Consider the following 23,866-nt stretch of genomic DNA (forward strand, 5'->3'; position numbering starts at 1 on the left):
TGGTGGGGTAATCAACTGAAAGGTTTCTAAAAACTCTGCCCTTTTAATAAATATGAAGGAGAGAGAAAGTGTGTGTGTGTGTGTGTGTGTGTGTGTGTGTGTGTGTGTAGGACTTGTGAATTTCAGGTTTACCAAGTTTGTGGAAAGGTTGACAAAATCTGCATAATCCTTGTTGATGATCTCGACCATGGCTATTTTAAGAAGTTTATAGTAGAGTTCCAGATCTCCTCTTAGTTCCTCCAGCTGGACACGCTTCCTACAGTCAGACACAAAGTGATCGACGTCGAAATCTTCCTGAAAATCAAACCAGAAAGAAAAAATGATTGCACTGATACCACATTTTACATAGAAAAATAAGATCAGAGAAAGAATAAGAGGCTGTATTACTGCAGGGGAACACACACAGGACATCAGGGGGTCTGCTCACTTCCTAAGATTATGGGAAAGGGAGCCCCTCACCAAGACCATTCTCTCCTGTTGCCTAACTCTACAGGCATTTTATTTCTTTTAATTATACATTTCAAAGAGGCTCTTCTCAAAATAGAAACAGCTTTTTCTTCTTAATTTTAACACAGCGATTCACATCCTTCCAGACTTTGTTTTGGTCTCTTTACTTTTTTTTTTTTTTAAGATTTTATTTATTTGAGAGAGAGAGAAAGAGAGAACAAGTGGGAGGAGGGGCAGAGGGAGAAGCCGGCTCTCTGCTGAGCTGGGAGCCTGATGCCAGGGTTCATTCCAAGACCCTGAAATCAAGATCTCAACCGAAGGCAGACGCTTAACTGACTGAGCCACCCAGGTGCCATAGTCTTTCTCTTTAAAATATAAATTACTTTTGGGGAGCCTGGCTGGTTCAGTGGTTATGGGTTCAAGCCCACATTGGGCTTTCTGCTCAGCAGGGAGCCTGCTTCCCTGTCTCTCTCTCTGCCTGCCTCTCTGCCTAATTGTGATCTCTGTCTAATAAATAAATAATTTTTAAAAAAATAAAATATCAATTACTTTTTAAAGAAACTGACATATAATGGACACATGTTAGTTTCAGGCGTACAACATAAAAATTCCATATTTTTATCTGTTGTGAAATGATCACCCTAAGACTAGTTAACATCCATCACCAAACATACACATTTTTTTCTTGTGCTAAGAACTATTAAGCTTTAGCAACTTTAAATATATAATAATATATGGCACCTGGGTAGCTCAGTGAGTTAAGGCCTCTGCCTTCGGCTCAGGTCATGATTCTAGGGACCTTGGATCGAGCCCCACATCAGGTCTCTCCTCAGCAGGGAGCCTGTTTCCTCCTCTCTCTCTGCCTGCCTCTCTTCCTACTTGTGATCTCTGTCAAATAAATAAATAAAATCTTAAATATATATATATATATATATATGTATATATATATATATATATATATATAAAATAAACTATGCAGCCATCAAAAGAAATGAAATCTTGCCATGTGCAATGACGTGCATGGAACTAGAGGGTATGCTGAGTGAAATAATCAGAGAAAGACAATTATCATACAATCTCCCTGATATGAGGAATTTGAGAGGCAAAGTGGGGGGTGTGGGGGTAGGGAAGGAAAAATGAAACAAGATTGGATTCGGAGGGGGGCACCTGGGTGGCTCAGTGGGTTAAAGCCTCTGCCTTCGGCTCAGGTCATGATCACAGGGTCCTGGAATCGAGGCCACATCGGGCTCTCTGCTCAACGGGGATCCTGCTTTCTCCTCTCTCTCTGCCTACTTGTGATTTCTGTCTGTCCAATAAATAAATTAAATCTTAAAAAAAATATTGGATTGGGAGGGAGACAAACCATAAGAGACTCTTAATCTCACAAAACAAACTGAGGGTTGCTGGGGGGAGGGGTGTAGGGAGAGGGTCGTGGGGTTGTGGACATTGGGGAAGGTATGTACTACGGTGAGTGCTGGGAAGTGTGTAAGCCTGACAATTCACAGACCTGTAACCCTGGGGCTAATAATACATATTTCTAATAAAAAATAATAAAATTAATATACAATAATACACAGTATTATTTACTACAGTCACTATGATGTACATTACATCCCCAAGGCTTATCTTATTAACTGGAAGTTTATACCACTGGACCCCTTCATCTATTTCCTCTACAACCTCGCCTCTGGCAACCACCAATCTGTTCTCTATGACTTCATTTTGTTTTGTTTTTTAGATTCCACATGTGAGGGAGATCATACAGTATTTCTCTTTCTCTGTCTGACTTATTTCACTCAGCACAATATCCTCAAGGTCCATCCATGTTGTTGCAAATGGCAAGACTTCCTTCTTTTTATGGTTAATATTCCATCGTATACACACACATTGTCTTTATCCATTCACCCCATTGGTGGACACTTTAGTTATTTCCAAGTCTTGGTTGTTGTAAATACTGTGATACTCACTACCGTGAGTGTGAGTCTTGCTAGCCGCTAGAGCCAGGTGATCTAGAGGTATACCTGGGTAGCAACTGCAAACCTCGGGGCATCATACGAGCATTCAAGCTCCTTTCCAGGAGATACCAGAAAGCAGAAGTGAGGTAGAGGGACAGCGCAAAGATGGTACCCATCAGCTCCATCTTTGGAGAATACCTTACTAGGCTCCCAGATCCACGTTAAATTAGATGCCTGCCCCTCAGGGCTTTAAGATAAGCAAATGAGCCTCTTTCACAGAAATCTGATCCCATTTCAGTCTGCTGCTTCTGTGCTGAGTTCCAGGGTGGGTCAGTCTACTCGCAGGACTGCTTTAAGAACTGTTTCTCAGTTTGCTATAGCCTTGAGGGTCTCATGGGTGCAAGCTCTGATGGCTTTCAAAGCTGGATGTTTTGGGGTCTTGTCTCTTAGATGTACGTTTTGGAAGTTGGGGTGCCAGAAGTGGGGCTCAAACCCTTTGCTCCTCAGGGAGAAGCCTGGGGTTTTGAGTACCCTCCCAATCCCAGGTTGCTGTACCAGGGGTGGGGTTTATGGCAAGACTGATTCTTACTTCAACATAGGTTTTTTTTCCTTACTCACCTAATGTGTAGGAGTCACTCAGCTAGTTGTAGGGTTTTTTCCACAGGAAATTTTTCCATATGGAGCTATAGATTCAGTGTGTATTTCATAGAAGAGATGAGTTCAAGATCCTCCTATGCCACCATCTTGAATGGAAACCCCAGACCTTCTCTATGTATGTGTGTACACACACATATGTGTACACACACACACACACACACACACACACAAATATTCATGCTCTTCTAAACTATTTCCCATCTAGGGGCACCTGGGTGGCTCAGTGGGTTAAGCCTCTGCCTTCGGCTAAGGTCATATCTCAGGGTCCTGAGATCAAGCCTCACATCAGGCTCTCTGCTCAGCCGGGAGCCTACTTTCCCCCCTCTCTCTGCCTGTCTCTCTGCCTCCTTGTGACCTCTCTCTCTCTCTCTCTGTCAAATAAATAAATAAAATCTTAAAAAAAGAATAAAAAAATAAAAAATAAAAACCCATTCTATTAAAAAAAATTTCCCATCTAAAAATATAAGTTGAATGTCTTTACATAAAACACATACATTTCTATTAATATTTTATGTGCATGCTGAGTGTCCCATTGAACAAATGTTCCAAATCTTTCATAACCTATTTCCAAGTATTGGTCTCACAGGATTAGCTATCCTGTGTTTCCCCTTTACAATACTGTGATACCCTGGTAGGCTTATATGCTTAGAGGCAATAAATTACTATCTAATTCCCCTAACTCCATGACCTGTTTAGTCAGCAAGAATCAAATGTGATGATTCCCAAACTAGTTAAGGACACCTACACTTACTTTTCATTAAACACTATGTAAACCAACAAAATATGACTGCCAAAAAAAATCACTGTTCTTTTGAAAACTAACACAGCTACTTTGGAAAGATTTGATACAAAGAAATCAATAAGAAAATTTTCGCTAAGTTAGGTATGGGTGAGATGACCAAGTACCAGGCAGGGAGGGAGTGATCACAGGATTCTCACTCAATTCAGTTAAAGAAACTGAAACTGAATGCAAAAAAAGACAACATAGAAAGCTTTTTTAAAGATTCTTTTTATTTATTTGAGACACAGACAGACAGTATGAGCAGGGAAAGGGGCAATGGGAGGAGATTCCCTGCTGAACAGGGAGCCCAATGTGGGACTCCATCCCAGGACCCCGAGGTCATGACCTGAACCGAAGGTAGGAATGGTATTGAGCGACCCAAGTGCTGTGATAACTCAGAAATCTAATCTGCAGGCCAGTTTCCAGAGAAAAGACCTGGCACTGTTTCAATGGAGAATAAATGTACATATTTTTTTCCAAATAAAATGCTAAAAACTGTATGTACCATTCCCTAAGAGTACTTGTTTAAACTGACATTTTTAGTTAATCAACCAATGAGTGACCGTGCTAGTGTCAGAGAGAAGGACTTCATTTAAAACCGTAATTTCACAGTCATCTACAGAAAGCCACCTGCTCCTTACACTGGTGACCAAATTAGCCTGGACCTTTCTCTCCGGAGACAATTTCACACCTTACATCATAGTTATGTAGTACATCACGGGAGGGGGTCTCGGTTCATAATCCTGGCCATCCTACTCATCAACTGTATACCTTTAGGTCGATCACTTTCCCTGCCTCAGTTACACATTGTTGAAGTTCTTGAACTTCATGATGGCATTCTAAATTGTATAACTGGGGTGCCTATGTGCTTAAGCATCTGCCTTTGGCTCAGGTCATGATCCCAGTCTCTTGGGTTTGAGTTCCACATCAGGCGCTCTGCTGAGCAAGGAGCCTGCTTCTCCCTCTGTCCCTTCCTCCTGCTCCTGCACTCTCTCACTCTCAAATAAAATCTTAAATAAATAAATAAATAAGTAAATCATATAACTTAGCCTCAGTGAACAAATGCTATTAGGTAATATTAGTACTCAACTTACCATTTATGCATTTGTTCTCAGATAAACAAAAGTTGCATAACACATGACTAAATAACTTGGAACATCTGTGAATACTGGGTTAGGCAGCGTTTGCTGTGAAAAGCAAACCCAAACTCACAGTGCCATAATAGAGACCCATTTCACTTAACCAAGAATGGTTTTACTACTTTAGAAATGGTTTTTACTTTATAGTGTAGATTCCCCAAGTATTCAAAAAGAAAGTATTTACAACCCATACATTTATGGTCAACTGATTTTTCACAAGGATGCCAAGACCATTTAATGGGGGGCGGGGGGGAAACAGTCTTTTCGAGTGCCTACTACTGGGAAAAGTGAATATCTACATGCAAAAGAATGAACTTGGAACAGCAACGTCACACATACACAAAAATATAACTCAAAATGGATCAAAGATTTAAATGTAAGAGTCAAAACTGTAACACTCAGAGAAAACAGGTGAAAATCTGTATGACTTTGGATCGGGAAAAGCTTTCTTAGACATGATACACAAAGCAATAAGAAATATTAGATAAGCTGAACTTGATCAAAATAAAAACTTTCGTGTGTCAAAGGACACTACAGAGAACGTGAAAAGACAACCCACAGAATGGGAGAGAGTATCTGCAAATCATTTGTCTGACAAGGATCTAATAACCAGTATATGCAAATATACTCTCAGAACTCAACAACAAAAAGACAAATAACCTAATTTAAAAACAAGCCAAAGACTTTTGAATAGACATTTCTCCAAAGATGATACACAGACGGTCAAGAGCACATGTCGGGATGTTCGACATCCTTAGTCATTGGGGAAATGCGAATCAAAAGCACATGCAGATGCCACGTCACACCCACTAGGACAACTATGGTAAAATAAGAAAAAGAAAAAAAAAGAAGAAGAAAAGTGCTGGCAAGAAGGCGGAGAAGCTGGAACCCTCCTGTATTGTCGGTGAGAATGTAAAACAGTGTGGCTAAGGCAGCAAACAGCTCGGTAGCTCCTCAAGAAGTTACACACGTACAATTACCCAGCAGTTCTACGTCTAGGGGTATGACACCGACAGAACTGACAACAGATGTTCCTGCCACAACCTGTACATGAATGTGTACAGCAGCGCTGCTCGTAACAGCCAAAAGAGTATATACCCAACGTCCATCAACTGATGAATGGATACATAAAATGTGGAAGAGCCTCTTACACAACCATAAAAAGGAATAAACTGTTACATGCTACAACACGAGTGAAGTCTGAAAACATTCTACTCTCAGGTTAAAGGAAGCCAGACACAAAAGGTCACGTGTTATACAATTCCACTGATATGAGATGTTCCAGAAAAGGCAAATCCATAAAAACAGAAAGTAGATTCATGATTGCCAGGGAATAAGGGGAGGGGAGAATTGGAAGTAAGAGGTTTATTTTTCGGGTGATGGAAGCATTCTGGAATTAGACAGAAGTGACGTATGTACCATATACACAGTAAATATACTAAAAACCAGAGAAGAGTACACTTTAAAATGGCAACTATTATGCTTTGTGAATTATATTTTGATGAAAAATGAAACAACTTAAATATCAACAAGCTAAATGCTAGGATACATGAAAAAAAATCCAAAGTAACACTAATCACAGGAACAATGGCGAAGCTACATGAATTTCAGACAAAGCAGATTTCAGAGAAGGAAAATTATCAGGCATAAAGAGCAGCATTACATAATGATAAAGAAATCGACTGACCAAGAAGACACAATTATTCTTAAGGTATGTGTGCCTGATCAACACAGGTGAGACACAACCTAACAGAACTGCAGGGAGAAATAAACAATTCCATTATCACAGCTGGTGACTTCAACACTTCTCCATCATTAATGGGCCGATCCAGCAGAAGGGCAACAAGGATTCAGTCCAGACATGGCACACTTAACACCACCATCAATTACCGTACAACAGATGTACACAGACTATTTCGCCCAGTAATAGTGCAACACACATTCTTCTTAAGCTCATATGGAACACTCATCAAGACAGAATAATTCTGGGCCACAAAACACAACAAATTTTTAAAAATAAAAATTATACCAAGTATGTTCTCAGACCGCAATGGAATTAAAAATCAGTAACAGAAGATAGTTGAAGAAGTCCAAAATACATGGAGATTAAATGACACACTTCTAAATGACAGGAGACCAGTCTCAACAAAATACAATGTAGCAAAATGTGTGGAATGCTGCTTAAAGGGAAAATACAGTACTGAATGCAAATATTAGAAAAAAAAAGATTAAAGTCAATAATCTAAGCTTCCATTTTAGGCAACAACAACAAAATCAAATCTAAAGTAAGGAGGGGCTCCTGGGTGGTTCAGTTGGTTAATCATCTGCCTTTGGCTCAGGACATGGTCCTAGGGTCCTTCCTGCTCAGGGAGGCTGCTTCTCCATCTCCCATTCCTCCTGCCTGTATTCCCTCTCTCACTGATTCTCTCTGTGTCAAATAAAATCATTAAAAAAAACCTAAAGGAAGTAGAAAAAAAAATAAAAATTAGAGCAGAAATCAATGTAATTAAAACCAGTAATTTTTTTTTAAATCAATAAACCCCAAGTCTGTTTCTTTGAAAACATCAATAAAACAGATAGACCCTTAGCCAGTCAAACAAAGAAAAAAAGGTAGAAGACATAAATTACTAATATCAGATGAAAGAAGGGAGGGCTACTGATAACAATCCCAATCACTGTAAATTCAACCAAACATTTATGGAATACTACACAATTCTCTAAAATCTCTTCCAGAAAGTAAAACTAGAAGGAGTACTTCCTAAATCATTCCTAAATCATTCTAGGAGATCATTATTACCCTGACACCAAAACCAATACTACAAGAAAAGAAACTACAAACTAGTATCTCTCATGAACACAGACACAAAAATCATCAACAAAAATTAGCAAATAAAGCAAACACTGTATTAAAAAATTATAAACTAGGGTCATGTAGGATTTATTGCAGGTATGCAACATTAGAAAATGTTCAACATTAGAAAATCAATGTGATCCATCATATCAACAGAAAGAAAATCACATGATCATATCAATGAAGGGAGGAAAAAAAACATTTAACAAAATCCACACCTCTTCATTATTAACCCTCAGGAAACTAAGAATAGGAGGACTTCCTCAACTTGATAATGTTTCCAAAAATCCACAGCTAACATGATATTAATACTGAGAAAATAGAAGACAGGGAATCAAGGCAAGGATGTCCCTTCTACTACTACTATTCAATACTATACTGGAAGGCCAAACTAATGAAATAAGGTAAGAAAAGGAAACAAAAGGTATACAACCTGGGAAAGAATAAAACTTTGTTCACAGATGACATGACTGTCTACAGAAAATACAAAGACTTCACACCCCACACCCTCCTGAAACTAGTCAAGTGATTATAGCAAGTCTGCACAATACACAGTTAAAATACAGAAGTCAATTGCTTTCCAATGATGTATCAGACAAAGGGCCAGTATTCCAAATTTATAAAGAATTTATCAAACTCAACATCCAAAAAACAAAAAAATCCAGTCAAGAAATGGACAGAAGACATGAACAGACCAAAGAAGACATCCAAATGGCCAACAGACACATGAAAAAGGGCTCCACATCACTCAGCATCAGGGAAATACAAATCAAAACCACAATGAGACACCACCTTATATCAGTCAAAATGGCTAAAATTAACAAGTCAGGAAACAACAGATGTTGGCGAAGATGTGGAGAAAGGGGAATCCTCCTACACTGTTGGTGGGAATGCAACTCTGGAAAACAGTATGGAGGCTCCTCAAAAAGTTAAAAATGTAACAACCCAATGACTTAGCAATTGCCCTATTAGATGTTTATCCAAAGTACACAAAGTGATTTGAAGGGGCAAAAGCACCCCGATGTTTATAGTCAAACTATTGAAAGATCCCAGATGTCCATCAACAGATGAATGGATAAAGATGTGGTATACAAACATACACACACACACACACACACACACACACATTACTCAGCCATCAAAAAGAACAAAATCTTGCCATTTGCAAGGACATGGATAGAACTAGAGGAAGACAAATACCATATAGTTTCAGTCACATGTGGAACTTAAGAAACAACAGATGAATATAGGAGAAGGGAAGGAAAAATAGAAACAGACAGGGAGGCAAATCACAAGAGACTTAACTACAGGAAACAAACTGAGGGTTACTGGAGAGGGGAAAGTTGGGGTAACTGGGTGAGGGGTATTAAGGAGGGCACTTGTTGGGATGAGCTCTGGGTGTTGTATGCAACCAATGAATCATGAAATTCTAACCATGAAACTAAAAGTACACTGTATGTTAACGAGATTGAATTTTAATTAAAAAATTTAAAAAGTCAATTGCTTTTATATATACCAGCAATGTACAAGTGGAATTTGAAGTTAAAAACACAAGACCATTTACATTAGCATACCAAAAAAATTAATACTTAGGTGCAAATCTAACGAAATATGCACAAGATCTATATGAGAAAAAGTATAAAATTCTGATGAAAGATAACAAGCAAGGTAAGATGTGAAGTGGAAAGAAAGTCCATAATCTTGGGTAAGAACACTCAATACTGTTAAGAGGTCAGTTCTTCCCAAACTGATCGACAGACTCAATGCAATCCCAATCAAAATGCCAGGAAGTTATTCTGTGGATAACAACATGTTGACTCTAAAATTTGGATGGAAAACTGGAAAACCAAGAGTCCCAGAGTAGTCAACAAAATATTAAAGAGCGGGGAAAAAAAGGAAATTGAGGATTGCCACCACCCAATCTCAAGACTTACTATTAAAGCTATAGTGATTAAGACAGAAGGTGCCTGGCAAAAGAGACAGGTGCTTGGAACAGAGTGGAGAGCCCAGAACAACATCCACACACACAGGCAAAGGCAACTCAATGGCAAGGACAGTTTTCAACAAATGGAACCGAACAATGGGACATTGATAAGAAAAAACAAACAAATGAAAAGAATAAAAACAAACTTTTCACACCTTTCACAAAACCTAAACGTAAAATGCAAAACTTCTTAAAGATGACATAAGAAAAAATGTAGGGATCCTTGGATTTGGCAATGACTTTTCAGATATAAAACCAAAAGCATGATCTACGAAAGAAAAAAATTGATGAGAGGGACTTTGTTAAAATTAAACTTCTCTGTAAAAGACACTGTTAAGAGAATGAAAAGACAGGACAACTGGGTGGCTCAGTTGGTTAAGCAGCTGCCTTTGGCTCAGGTCATGATCCCAGCGTCCTGGGATCGAGTCCCACATTGGGATCCTTGCTCCGCAGGGAGCCTGCTTCACCCTCTGACTCTGCCTTCCACTCTGTCTGCCTGTGCTCACTCTCGCTCGCTCTTTCTCTGACAAATAAATAAATAAAATCTTAAAAAAAAAAAAAAAAAGAGAGAGAATGAAAAGACCAGTCACAGAGTAGAGAAAATATCTGCAAAACACAGCCATGGTAAAGGACTTAAAATAAGAAATATAATATAAAGATGTCTTAGTAGCAACAAGAAATCAAACCTAATTTAAAAATGTGAAAAGAGCGGTGGCTAGGAAACCCAGTCAGTTAAGCATCTGCCTTTAGCTCAGGTCCTGGGACTGAAATCCACACTGGGCCCCCGGCTCAGCGAGGAGCCTGCTTTTTTCCCTCTCCTGCTGCCTGCTGCTACCTCTCCGTATGCTTGTGCTGTTAATAAATAAATAGAATCTTTAAAAACGAAAAAAATAAAGGATCTGAAAAGATGCTCAACTTTGTATGTCATTAAGAAATTGCAAATTTAAACAAGGTACTATTACATATCACGTAGAATATAAAAAATCCAAAGCACTAGTAATACCAAATGCTAGCAAGGATGTGGGACAACCGAACTCTCATTCACTGTTTGGTCAGAATGCAAATTGGAAGGCACTGTGTGAGACAGCTTGGCAGTTTCTCACAGAGCTAAACACATTCTCACTATAAGATCAGTAATTGTGCTCCTTTGTATTTACCCAAAAGAGCTTAAAACTAGTGTCCACACAAAAACCTGCACACGGATATTTACAGCAGCTTTATTTTCTGAAGTGCCAAAACTTTGAAGCAATCCAATCTCCTTCAGTAGGTGAACAGGTACACTGTGCCACACCCACACAACGGATTATTCAACAATTAAAAGATGAATTATTAAGCCACAAGACTTCGAAGAACCTTAAATGCATATTGCTAAGTGAAGGACCAGTCTCAAAGGCTAAATACTATATGATTCCAACTCTATGGCATTCTGGAAAAGGTAAAAATTAACCAACATTTTAATTTTTATTTATTTTTTAGGTCATCTCTATACCCAATGTGGTGGCTAGAACTCACAACCCTGAGATCAAGAGTCAGATGCCCTAGCAACTAAGCCAGCCAGGTGCCTCTAAAAAGGTAAAACTCTAGACAGTAAAAAGATCCCGGGCTGAGGGGTGAGCAAGGAGGGTGCAGAGAGAGGAGAAGAAACAAATAGATGAGGTACAGGGTTTTTCAAGGCAATGAAACGAGGCTGTAAGATACCAACAGTAGGTAAATAACATTATACATTTGTCAAGACCCACAGAACTATAGAAAGAGGAGTGAACCCTAATGTAAACCATGGATTTTAATTAATACTGTATCAATGCTGGTTCATCAGTTGTAACACATGTAGCACAACAATGTAATACATTAATAATAGGAGATAGTGAAGTTAGAAGAAAAATATCTGTACTCAGGGGTATTTCCTATCTGAACCCAGTTAAAGTACAAATCCCCCAAAAGGCCAGAAGTTGGGAGATCACAAGAGGTGTTGGAACACAGAAAAATAAATGAGCAAACCAGACAAGCTGCAGGTAATTAAGAACCATTAACCATGAGAGAAGCAGTGACATCACTCAAAATTAAAACCAAGTAGAGTTTAAAAGTTTAGCTACTTTACTAACTAGCTGCAATCAGGGACGGCAAACAAAGACTAATTCAAAGTAACCTGGGAATTAATCATTTAAAACTCACCAATAATCTGAAATTAGTAGCTTTAATGCTATGAAAATTACATAGAATTTGGAAAGATAGAAGTTCTCTAAGCTGCCAAGAAGTAAAACACTCCTTCCCAGATACATGGACTTATAAAATCACTATATACTATCTCCACGAGAAGCAGAATCCCCAAGAACCATCACTCTGTAATGATGAGAAGTACTAAGAGGGCATATGAAATTTATGAAACATGTCCCATTTCATCGAGACAAAAAACCAAAATAGTTAAGCACTAATCTGCACACTACATAGGGGTTGAAAGACATAGAAAGTTTGTGTGAGCTCACGTATGTGTGTGTTTCCAACCATTCTTGAAAACAATGGACAACAGAGATGAATAAATGTCCCTGTATATCCCATAAATATTCCTCAAATATTTATCATGCAACTCCAGCTCTGCTCTAAGACCTAGGGACACAGTCATGAAAAGAAAAGACAAGGTCTCTGCTTTTAAGGAGCAGATATTCTAATGCAGAAATGAGAAAATAAATATGTAAACAAACATTATATTATTGAACAGTGATCAAATAGTGTTTAATGAATAGTGATCACAGCTAAAAAGAAAACAGGACACAGTAAAGGTTGAGTGACAAATGGGATGTATTTTAACTTGGATGAACCAGGAAATATAGAACAATGAGTTGAGATCCAAATGACACAAAAGAGCTAGCCACCGGAAGTGTGGGAAGAGTGTTCCCACCCAAGGTATCAGCATGTATACAAAAATGTCCTTGGAGCTCTTCCCTCCAGCCCCTGCTCTCAAATCTCTGACCCAGCTAGGTGGGGACATAATCTAGGACTTGTGTCTCCCAAAACTCATTCTAAATCTTTGTTCGGTGAATAAATTATTCAAGCTTGAGAAATTAAAAACATATGCTAACAAGATCTTCCCACCATCTACAGAGAAATCATCTTAAAAGCATCATGAAATAGTAACACTAAAATTCTAAAAAACTTCTGTTCTAATATTTTAATCAATTTTATATCAAACTCCTTTCTTGAATTTATATACCCATTTGACATATTTATGAAGAGACAAAAAAAACCAACAAACCCTACATTCCGTAATGTATTTATCCATCTAACAAATATATGAGTACCTAATTACACTCTGTTCCAGCTGATTTCTTCTCTTTATCTCTTTTTTCCCCTCAATTTAACACCAATCATAATCTATGTAGGCTTTTAGTTCGCTTTTCAAAATTAACTTCTTGAGCTATTTAAAGGAATTATCCAGTGCTAGAGTTCTCAACACTGGTCACACATTAGAATCACTTAAGGAACTTTTTTTTTAAAGATTTTATTTATTTATTTGACACAGAGAGAGAGATCACAAGTAGGCAGAGAGGGAGGGAATCATGCTCCATGCTGAGCAGAGTGTCCCATGCAGGGCTCGACCCAAGGACCCTGAGACCATGACCTGAGCTGAAGGCAGAAGCTTAAACCTCTGAGCCACTAAGGCACCCCCTCACCTGAGGAACTTAAAAACAAAAAGCCCAAAGGGCACCTGGCTTGTTCAGTCACTGGAGTGTGCAGGTCTTGATCTCAGGGTTGTGAGTTCAAGTCCCATGTTGGGTATAGAGATTACTTAAAAAAAAAAAGAAAGAAAGAGCCCAAGCCCCAGTTTGTGATTAATTTGTTTAAATGTTTCAAGAAATTTGATGCTAAATGTTGTAAGACTAGTTAAATAACAAAAAGATATATTTACATAATACTTCTTTTGAACAAAGAACTTACTAATAATCAATGACTTAGTAGGCCAACATTTTATTTAAATAAGTTTTATGGTACTACAAAGAGTGAATTAGAAAATCAAAAGCAAGGAGAAATGGGCATGATGTGAACATGGGGAAGCAAGAGAAAGCAAGAAAGTATGTGACCGGGAAGCGAATGCTTAACTCTGAGATCCTTCTCTGAGAGAAGGACAGATTAAAACCTAAAAAGAAAGAAAAGAAGGATCCCATGCACTCAAGGAAAGAGAAGTCCCCCAACATCCCTCCTGCTTTTTCCAATATAAACACACAGCTGGGCCGACTTACCACATCCTGGTTGGTACCGACTTTATCAACTTTTCTATTTAAGCCAAACTTGACCGGTCAATGATGGATGGGCTGTGTGCCAAGTTTACCAGTTGTACAACTGACTGTGTAATGGCTGAAACTGAGAAACCGGGGTGAAAGTATCAAGAGGCTCTAAAGATTGCGAAAGAGCCAAGATTCAAATGATTACCACATACACACAAGACAAACTATGCAGATGACTGCTCAGTATGGAAGTACTTCAGAGTGTTACACTGTGGCATCAGCTGACCCAGACCCAGAAGATTGCTGGAGTTCCCATCATGGACATCTCTAACCATATAGACGACACTGAGCAAATGCCAGATGATGATGGAGCCCCTCACTCCTATGTCTTAATAGAGTTCCTCAGCTCTCCTTTACCAACTTTTCCTGTTGCCAGTTCATACAAGCAATTCTCCTTACCCAGTTCCTCTGTTCTGAGCTATGGCTAAAGACACTCACTTTTTTATGTTTTGAAACTGATTATCTTGTACCATTTTACTTTTTGTTGCATCTTTTTATAAATCAGATGACCACTCACAAGACAAAAAAAAAAAAAAAAAAAGGAATGGAAAGGAAAGATCAAAAGATCAAAGGGAGTTCTTTTTTGCCGGGAACCCTTCTTACAAGTGCCAATCAGATAAACTTTATCTGATGTTACATCGTCACAACTCCTCTATCATCAGGGAAAGTAGTTCACATAAGAAAATTTCTCTATAAAATGAGTCCCAGGCTTACATTCCATATTTGGCTAATTAGAATTTCATTACGATGTCTGTCTCACACTGATGCGGAAGAGAATGGAATCTTGTCATCAAGACGTGACATCGAACTAAGAACCCACAGGGTAAGCACTCAGCTCCTGTGATACGAAGTCGGCTCCTGGGGATGGGCGACCCTGGGCAACAGTGGCTGACCTGCGGGCCTGCGGCTATCTGCCGTCTGTCACTCTTCCCTCTTCCTCCTCTGTCAGCTGCTAACTCCAGCTGCTGTCAACAAAGTCCACCTCAAACAGCCATCACTTCCCTCTGGTCCCATTTACCATAGCTAAGCTCTAGGCCAGGCATCCAGATCACGAGCCCTGTGGGAACTTCTTCTAAGGTAAGAGGTGGCCCTATTGGTGAAATGCAGGTGCCAAGGCATGCGGACATTGTGCCATCTTCTGCGCTATTCTTAATGTTCTCGATTGTCCCACTTCCCTCAGTTCCCACCTGTGGCCTCTGGAAAGGAACATATTACAGTAGGATTTCCAAGGACTGATGCGTGGGGGTCAGGAGATCTGGCCTGTGATTGGCCCCAACTAGCTGTGTGGCTTTAAAGGAAGTCATCACACCTCAGGCCTCAGTTTCCTTATCTGCAAGCCAGGATGGACTAGAGTCTTTTCAGAGGAGCCCGCAAAGATCACATAGATAAGCACCACCTCATTATACTAACAAGCAAACAGAAGGCCGGAGGCGAGTGATTTGCCCCAAGTCAGACATAAGCAGGCAGAGAGCAGAGCCGAGGATGGGACCCACATCTGCAGGTCACAGCTAATCAGCCAGCACAGTACAAACAGATCTGAGCAGCTGCTCATTCTTCCCCTTTTCCGTTTTGTCCATCAGAATGCATGCTCCCTGCAAACAAGGACACACAGGACCTGCTTCCTGCCTCAAAATTCCCAGTTCACCCAATTAGAACAGGGAGGAGCCTCAAGGACTTACCCCCCCACCCCCACACACACGGTTCTTTTACCTATGAAACATGAGGGTACATACATTCACCGTCCAGAGGCCTCCTGCCTTCACTTCTCATAGAAAAGGTCATCATGTGCCTACCCGGGGTGCCAACGAAGCCACAGGTTCCAGAGAGGAACTGACACAGAGAAGTTCGAAGGAGGCAGATGGCTCATTGCAGAAACAAACTGTCTACCAAGGAAAACTACCCCATGGGGGACTGATTCTCTTTGAAATACGTTCGAGTGCGTGGGAAAATGGTTTTTCAAGAGCTGGTGGACTGACCAGTCACCTGGTACATACAAGATCACATCCGCATTCTGACAAGAGTGGCTTGCCTGCAGTGTAGACCAGGGGCCAGAAAGACAAGGAAGGCATATGGAGACTGGGTGAGAAGCTTCTACGGTGTGATGGCAAGGGCGCACTGCAAAGGTACGAGAAGAGATGGAAAGAAGTATATGGACTCAAGAGGTTTAGTAAGCAAAATCCACAGGACTTGGTGTAACAGACTAGATTTTGGAAAGGTGACAGAGTAGGAGTTGACTTCTGGTTTCCCGACTCCAGGCTAAACGGATGAAGTGTTTACCGAGAGAGGCAATAGAATAAGAAAGGTGGTTTTCCGTGGAGGAGGTGCTCATGAATTCCGTCTTGAACCTGATGAGTCTGAGGGGCCACAGACACATCCGAGAAGAAAGGTCAGCAAGTCCGATACACAGAACTGGTGCTCAGGAGGCGTGTGGACCAGAGACAGGAATCTGCCTTACCTGCTGATAGGTGGTCATGAAGCTGCACAAAAGGTCATCTAGGGAAAGAAAGGAACACGGGGCTGAGCCCATAATCAGCATTCAGTGGCTACCAGGAGCATGACTTTGCACAGGAGACACATCAGAGAGGTAGAAGAAAGACAGGAAGCAATGCAGAGCATTTGGTCTACTGCGATGTCGAGTAAGGAGACAGAGAAAGGTCAGGTGCGCTGACTTAGAAACAGTTTTGGTAAGAACTCTTTAGTGGAACGACAGGGCCTGAAGTGTGGAAGGTGGGAAAGTCAAGTCAACCCCTGAGCACTGGCTGTGATGCGCGACAGTGACAGGGCAATACCCAGAGGTGGGGCAGTCGCGACAGTGACAGGGCAATACCTAGAGGTGGGGCAGTCAAGTGGGAGAGGATCAAACAGGAGCGCATGATGGGAAGGAGTGCAGGGGAGATGATCCTTGCAGGCTCCTGGAAGGGCGGGAGGGCATGGACTCCGAGCCAGAGTGGAGACTGAACCCGAGGAGGAAGGAGAGCCCCTCCCCGTACCAGGCAAAGAGGAGAAGGGGACAAATACAAGAATGGGATCATGATCAGCAGGATGGAAGAGGTCCCGTGGGATGGCTGCTAATTTTTCTGTACGACTGGAGATGAAAGAGGAAGGCTACTTGTGGTGTCAATAGCACACCCATGTAAATGGTCTAATTTATCTGTTATGCCACTTTCTCCCCCTACTACCAATACCTTATGTCCTGCTCATCTATTAGTTGGATGTCAACCCAAAGGATTTTCGGATTTCTAAGCCGACAAAGTATGATGTTGCCAGTGCCTCTGCCCCAGGTGACCCTTCCCCATCTGCCATTCCTGCACTTTGATCACCTACCTCTTTTGCATACCTTTCCCCTTCTATTTCTTATTAGATCTCATAAACATGACTTTTTAAGTAGTCTCCTGCCACCAGTCAGCTCGAACTCAACAGATATGACCATGCAACTTCCTGCTGTAAACCTGACTGCAGCTATACCATGAAGACTGCATCAACGTGGACCCCTCAATGTATGCAGTGTCCAAGGTGCAACCCGCAGCCCCACCCCATCTCCCTTTCTACCATCCCAGTCTCATTCCAAAATGTGCCAAACAAGACACCTATGTAGAAATACAACCCCGACAGCAAGCTCTCCGCTCATTTCTGCCTCGGAACTGTAACTTAACAAAACATCTCTCTGATGGAAACAGAAATTGCAAATAACCTTTATCTCCAGCTCCCACATAGAAGATCAATACCACTTTACACAGAACAGCTGTTCCATGTATTTTCCTTCTATGTATGAAGGGGTCATGTTCATTAACACTACAAATTGTACATTATATTCAGAAATTTCAGAGCTTTGAAAGAATATGGAATTGCTGGCATTCTAGCCACTTTCCCAGTTTGCTCTCTTCCTACCTCTAAGTCCTACTTTAGAACTGCTATTTTGAGATTTCTGTTTTCCGAAGCTGCTTTGACCAAAGGCATTCTGTCAGCTCAGAGTGAGAAAGATGGCAGGGCTAGGAAGTGTTAGAAAATGCTAGTGTTAGGCCCAAAGAAAGCCTGACGAAGTCCAAAGACAGACAAGCTAAAGAGACTTCCGTGCTTTGAGATTCTTTAAGTCTATGTGTGTGCCTTTTCTTCTTCCAATGACCTCTCTCCTCATCACGTGTCCTTCATTAACAAAAGGTTTCTGGATCAGAGAATTCACTCTGTGCTCTCCTTCAGACACTCCATTCACTTTACACCTTTTATTACAGTGGCTTAACATCACCATACAAGAACAAGAGTACAATATACCTTCGTCTAGACATCCCTACATATTAAAAATTATATGGCCACACCGCAGAGGATCCAGACATAAGCACTTTTAAAGCCAGAGTTTGGGAGATGTGATCTGAATGCAAGTATCAAAAAGGAACTAGCTGGTTAACCCAAAAAAGAAAAAAACATATTATGACTTGAAGCCATAAAAAAGTAAGAAATTCAAACTCTTCAGAATTTTAGGTACCTACAGAGCCAAAACTTTTTAACACTGAAACCAGCTACTAAATCCCAATCCTTAGAAATTAAACATATACGTTTTGATAGTTTAAGTACAGACCCAGAGGGATACAGAAAACAGATAAAGCTCCTCCTGGCTCTGATTCAAACCTTGGGACATTTTCAAGGCTATGTCTGATGAACCTTTCCTGTCAGTAAAGTCTTTTCAGTTTAAATTTCTATTCTGTAAGTTTATGTCCTACAGTTATCTGCTGCCAGCTTGAGGCTGACTTCACCAAGAGAAGTAAGGCAACATTAGAAAAGGAGCTTGGTATGCTTTGTAGTACTGGACCAGAACCAGTAAGGACAGTACAGTCTTTCAGATTTCTCATTCTGAGCTTAAGACGAAAGTCAGGCATAAACGTTAGCTTAAGTGCCTTTTTGACCCGATTCCTGGTAAGTACGTGTGTTCAGAGATGTGTTCAACGCACAGTCGCTGAGCTTCTAGGCACAAGGCACTGGGAGGCTTCTGTCAGGCTGGGGTAGCGGCGGTCTTACTGTGCCGCACGGTACCAGAGGCGGGGGGTCCTACGGGTCCGGGGCTTTTACGTTTAGCTCAAAACCACTTGCCCTGAACTTTCAGGCCTTTTCATTCAATGTGCACGATTTCACAGGAGTGCTTTCTCCAGGTTGCACCTAGCCCACCCGAGGCCAAGAGACTCACTGCGAAGTGCAGTGAGGTCCCTGCCGAGGACCCGTCCGGGGCGGGGACGGCCCAGGAAGCCCGCAGGAGAAGCCCGAGGAGAGGCCCCGGAGGGCCAAGGAGGGCAGGCCACCCACGGCCCAGCTCCGGGGAGCAGAGCCCAGGCGCGCACCTTCATGAACACGTCCTTGTTGAAGCAGAGCCTGTCCAGCCCCTTGGGCAGGTTCATCCTACTTCTCTCCATTCCGCCGGACGCCGCCTCTCAGCACTGACACTCGAGCGAGAAGGAAAGGTAGGAGGCTGCGCTCCTACCAACGCTACCGGTGAAGCCACGGCGTTTCCACCGAACAGAAGGCACTGCTTCCTCCAACATGGCAGCGTCTGTGCCCCGGCCAATGAAAGAGGACTCCGCAGGCCCGCCTCCGCCTGCCTCCGCCAAGAGAGGGGTGCGGACGGCTAACGCCGAGCCAGCAGGTGATGCGGCCCCCATGCGGCGGAGGGCGACACTACAACCTCGAGTAAGTTTCTGCGGAGCAGCCCCTCCGCTGGTGATGCGGGGTGAGCGGGAGAGGGGAGGGCGGGTAGGGTCAGGGGCGCTCCCTCCCCACCTCGCCGTTTCCCTCGGAAAATCGGCCTGCGAGCCTCTTCCAGGACCTTCTCCCGAGATTGTCCCGTGGGAAGCATAGCTGTGGCGGGATGCTGGCCCTTTACTTCTGCGGCCGGTTGTCCAGAGTGGGGGGCGCATCCCGGTGTCAGGCCTCCCGTCCCCTTGCGCCGCCGCTGCAGCCGCCTGGGCGCGGAGTCCTCTGTGGGAACCCGGCTTCCGCCCTTAGCCCCCGCACCCACCCGCGAGCGTGGCTTCTCCCCCGCCAAGCTTGGCTCCAGCGATCAGTAGGGAGGAAGGTGGTCAGCTGGCAGCCTCGGGTCGTCTGGGCAGCTCCCAGCTCCACTTCGGCTCAGCTGCTGGGAGGCCACAAGTTTGGGTTCTCAGAGCTCTTAAAGAATCACCTCGCTACTGGCTGACAAAACGCAGCCGACAAGTAGATGTGGGAGCATGTTTATGTCCAGTCCGCTCTAGAATGGGCGGAATCGTGTGTTTGGCTAGCGTTGGTTCAATCGCCACACCTGCCCCCCCTCCTCCTGCCTTCCACCCCACATTTATTTTGAGAGTTTTCTTTCCTCTTACCTTGCTCTTTCTCCCACTGTCCTCCCCTTTAGTGGGAATGTCATGGTCAAATGATGATTCATTTCTCTTTTTTTTCTCCGTGAGACTCTGACAGCTCAAACCACAGATCTCACGCGTGCCCTTCAGGCTGCAGCTTTGCTGTAATAGCCCAGGCCTGGGCTGCCCCTCCCAATGCTGTGATCTCCCAGAGATAGCAAAAGCAGTCCTTAGAAAGGGATGGGACACAGCAAGACAACGGCTTACAGTGAGTCTTGCATTCGAGTCACTCCAAACGGGAAACTGGTCACTTTTTTTAAAACGTGAGTACAGGGACGCCTGGGTTGCTCAGTTGGTTAAGCAGCTGCCTTTGGCTCAGGTCATGATCCCAGCATCCTCGGATGGAGTCCCACAAAGGCTCCTTGCTCGGCAGGGAGCCTGCTTCTCCCTCTTCCTCTGCCTGCCATTCTTTCTGCCTGTGCTCGCTCTCCCCCTCCTCTGATAAATAAATAAAAAAAAATCTTTAAAACCTGAGTACAGAATCTGAAACAATACATTCCCTAGCAGTGGGCCTGGCAAGGCCTTGTTGAGGAAAACGTTCCCAGTCAATATCCAGAGACTATGACAGGTAGAATGAGAGCTGGAATCTTATTTGGAGAATCAGAATAAATTGCCAGGGGAACAACTATGAAATTGCATTCTATGCCCTGTTGTGGTCATTTGGATATAGGGAATGAAAGCCTCATTATTTGGTCTTTGTTTGTTTACTCTTATTATGAAAATTCTCAAGCATACACCAAAATGTGTAGAGCAGAAGGATCCCGCCCCTTCTGAGTACTTATCACTCTGCTTCCCCAACTGTTTCATAGGCCCTCCTCCTTCTACTGCCCCCGAAGTGCCTGTATTTTTGTTTTGGGGGAGGGGGGAGGTCTGGAATATATTTTAAAGTAAATCCCAAACATCACATCATTCCCTGCTCCCCAAATACCTTGGTTTACACATCAAAGAAGGAGGAGGAAGAGGTGGAGGAGGGGAAGACTGAGAAGGAGGAGGGATGAAGAAGAGAGATTTCCGCACAGGCCCACTATGCCAGAATCAATAGGTGTAATAAGCTATTCCGATTGGCTCTGAGAGGCATGACTTTTAGCCCAGGGCCACAGTACTAATAAGCGACAAGGGCAAATTCAGGCAGCGCAAACAGCAAGGCCCACACTCATCACCAAGGCACCGAGACGGGGGGCAAGGGTGCCAGACCAATGGAATAAAGTTGTCTGGGAACCCCACCTGCCCTAGAAGTCCAGATGAGCGAGTAGTTGAACTGTTTTTTACCTTCATTGTCATTCCTTTCTGAAATTATTGCCGGCCTTTGGTAAAGACATGAACCTGAGCTTGTGCAGCCTGGGGTACTGATCTTGGGGTTGCTGAAGAGAGTAGGTGCCAACAAAGAATGAAAATCCCTGCTGCCTGTTCTCCTTCCAAGAGTAAGGAGGGAACAGTCAAGAGCCCATACAGTGCACTGCCACTTGGAGCCCTGGCTGTGGCAGTGGCGTGGCCCACCAAAGCCAGGAGCAACAGGCAAGACCCCAGACCCCAAATGCTAATGGAACACCCTGGGGAGGATGAAGGAAAGGCAGAGAGTCAGCGGAAACCTTCCCAAAGTACATTTCCCTCAGTTTCATCTGGGAGCTGACATTCAGCTGGTACACACCCCTTCAGCCACACAAAGTTTGGTGACTAGTCTCTGGCCAGAACCTGCTGTGTGTCTCCCTACCCTAAACCCTTCCCAAGATCCCTACCATGGCCTCGTGATCCAGGCACTGGGCGTGTAACACTTGACTCTGCAGGGGTCCCCGGGCCAGCTTTTGGTTGGTTAGTTGTCCGCGCTGTTAAAGATTTGACTACTGTTACATGTTTGACTCTCGTCTTTGGTGATTGTACCTATTTCATAGGAAATAGAAGCTGGAATCCAGGAAACAGGCTGGAAGATTAAATTAAAAAGTGGATACAAAGCTTCTAATCAGAGCCAGACACAATCGGCGATCAACTATATCCCAGTCTCTCCCCTCTTCTCTGATACGTACTTTCCTTAATGAGGAATGAGACTTTAAGTTGACTTTTTTTTATCTTCAAGTCTCTCTCTCTCTCTCGATTCCCTAACTTCCCTCTCTTGCCTTCATTTCATCCTAGAACTTGTGCCCACGACTTCTTTTCTAAGTAAATATTAACCCCCTTTGACTCTGAATCTCTGGAAGATTCTCAGTTCCCTATTTTCACTGGCACTGTGACAGGTCCTCATTTCTCCTTCCCACTCCTCTCTATTTATAGTTTTCACATTTTTTGGCAGGTTGGCTACAGAACACTCAAAAATTGCAAAGAGAAATATTGTGTTCTGGAAATTCGTCCGAGCATTTTTTTCCAATATCGTCCTTATGCTCTTCTGATCCTCTCTTGAACTGTTGGACTAAAGCAGCTGACGCTTCCACCAGCAACCAGAGTCATCCTGTCCACTACTGTGGGAACAGAGGGTTTCCATTTGGAACTGCAGACTGAGCCTAAAGTCTGATGGCCCTTTGGTGCCAGGATAGCAGGTATGGGACGGGTGGGACATGGAGGACAAGCATCATGGTAGAGGTCTCCATTCGACCAGGAAAGCTCACAATGAGCCAACAGGTCCATTTCAACATCTTCTGTATTTTCCTTATAACCTGTTTCATTCCAGAGTGGATTTGAGATCATTTAATTTGATTCTTAAATATTTCCCATTCCAACCGGAAACAGACTCATTCTAGGGGCTCCCAAATTCTGCCTCATCTTCCTAATCAGTTCGTACCCCAAATTGGGTATGATAGTGCCAGAACATTCTTCCATGTGTATTTTATAACAGACTAGTATTTTATTAGTTTTTTTTTCAAACTAATAAGAATAAGGGTAACTTTTTTTTTTTTAAAGCATAGGCAAAATCACGAAAGACATTGAAATGAACCTAAAAGATTAGTGTCTTCCAAGGGAAAACACGTGTTGTCTCATGTAACCTTCTGGGATGACCAATTCTATGGGATATTCTGTGCCTTTCTTGTCTTTGAGCTATTTTGCAACTCTATAGATTGTACATAATTGATGTGGATGCAGATGATCTTGTCTAGTTGTCTAGTACAGTTGACCCCTTTTCCTTTGGTAGAAGGCAGTTTTGCATTCATTTGCATTCTATTTGCATATCTATTTGCATCTATCAAAGCAAATTCGTTTAAGTATTACTGATTGTATATGTGTCTGCCTGGAGATTTTTGCTTGAAATGGTGGTAACATCTTAGTGGTTCCCGAGCTAATGAATGAATTAAACAAAATCCCTTCAGGCATTCATCTCATATTTGTAAAATGGTCCTTACTTAATCTTTTTGAGAAAATGATACACTAGCAAACCATGACAAGATTCTAGTAAATGAGAAGTGCAATGA

General features: G+C 42.4%; 1 protein-coding gene across 1 annotated transcript in view; it reads right to left on the minus strand.

Annotated features, from left to right (window-relative positions):
* The window catches only part of LOC309857486 (conserved oligomeric Golgi complex subunit 2-like), a gene marked incomplete at its 3' end in the record, with an annotated part of 31,650 nt that extends 12,098 nt beyond the window's left edge, over positions 1–19,552 (minus strand). The window contains exons 1-2 of the mRNA XM_082750167.1: positions 19,422–19,552; positions 133–294 (exon numbers count right to left, since the gene is read on the minus strand). Coding sequence (XP_082606293.1) covers positions 133–294; positions 19,422–19,493 — 234 coding nt within the window. The 5' untranslated portion in view covers positions 19,494–19,552. The remainder of the gene's footprint in view (positions 1–132; positions 295–19,421) is intronic.
* Positions 19,553–23,866: the final 4,314 nt, after the last annotated feature.

Source organism: Mustela nivalis (assembly GCF_964662115.1).
Source record: "Mustela nivalis genome assembly, contig: HAP1_SCAFFOLD_768, whole genome shotgun sequence".
NCBI classification, from domain to species: Eukaryota; Metazoa; Chordata; class Mammalia; order Carnivora; family Mustelidae; genus Mustela; species Mustela nivalis.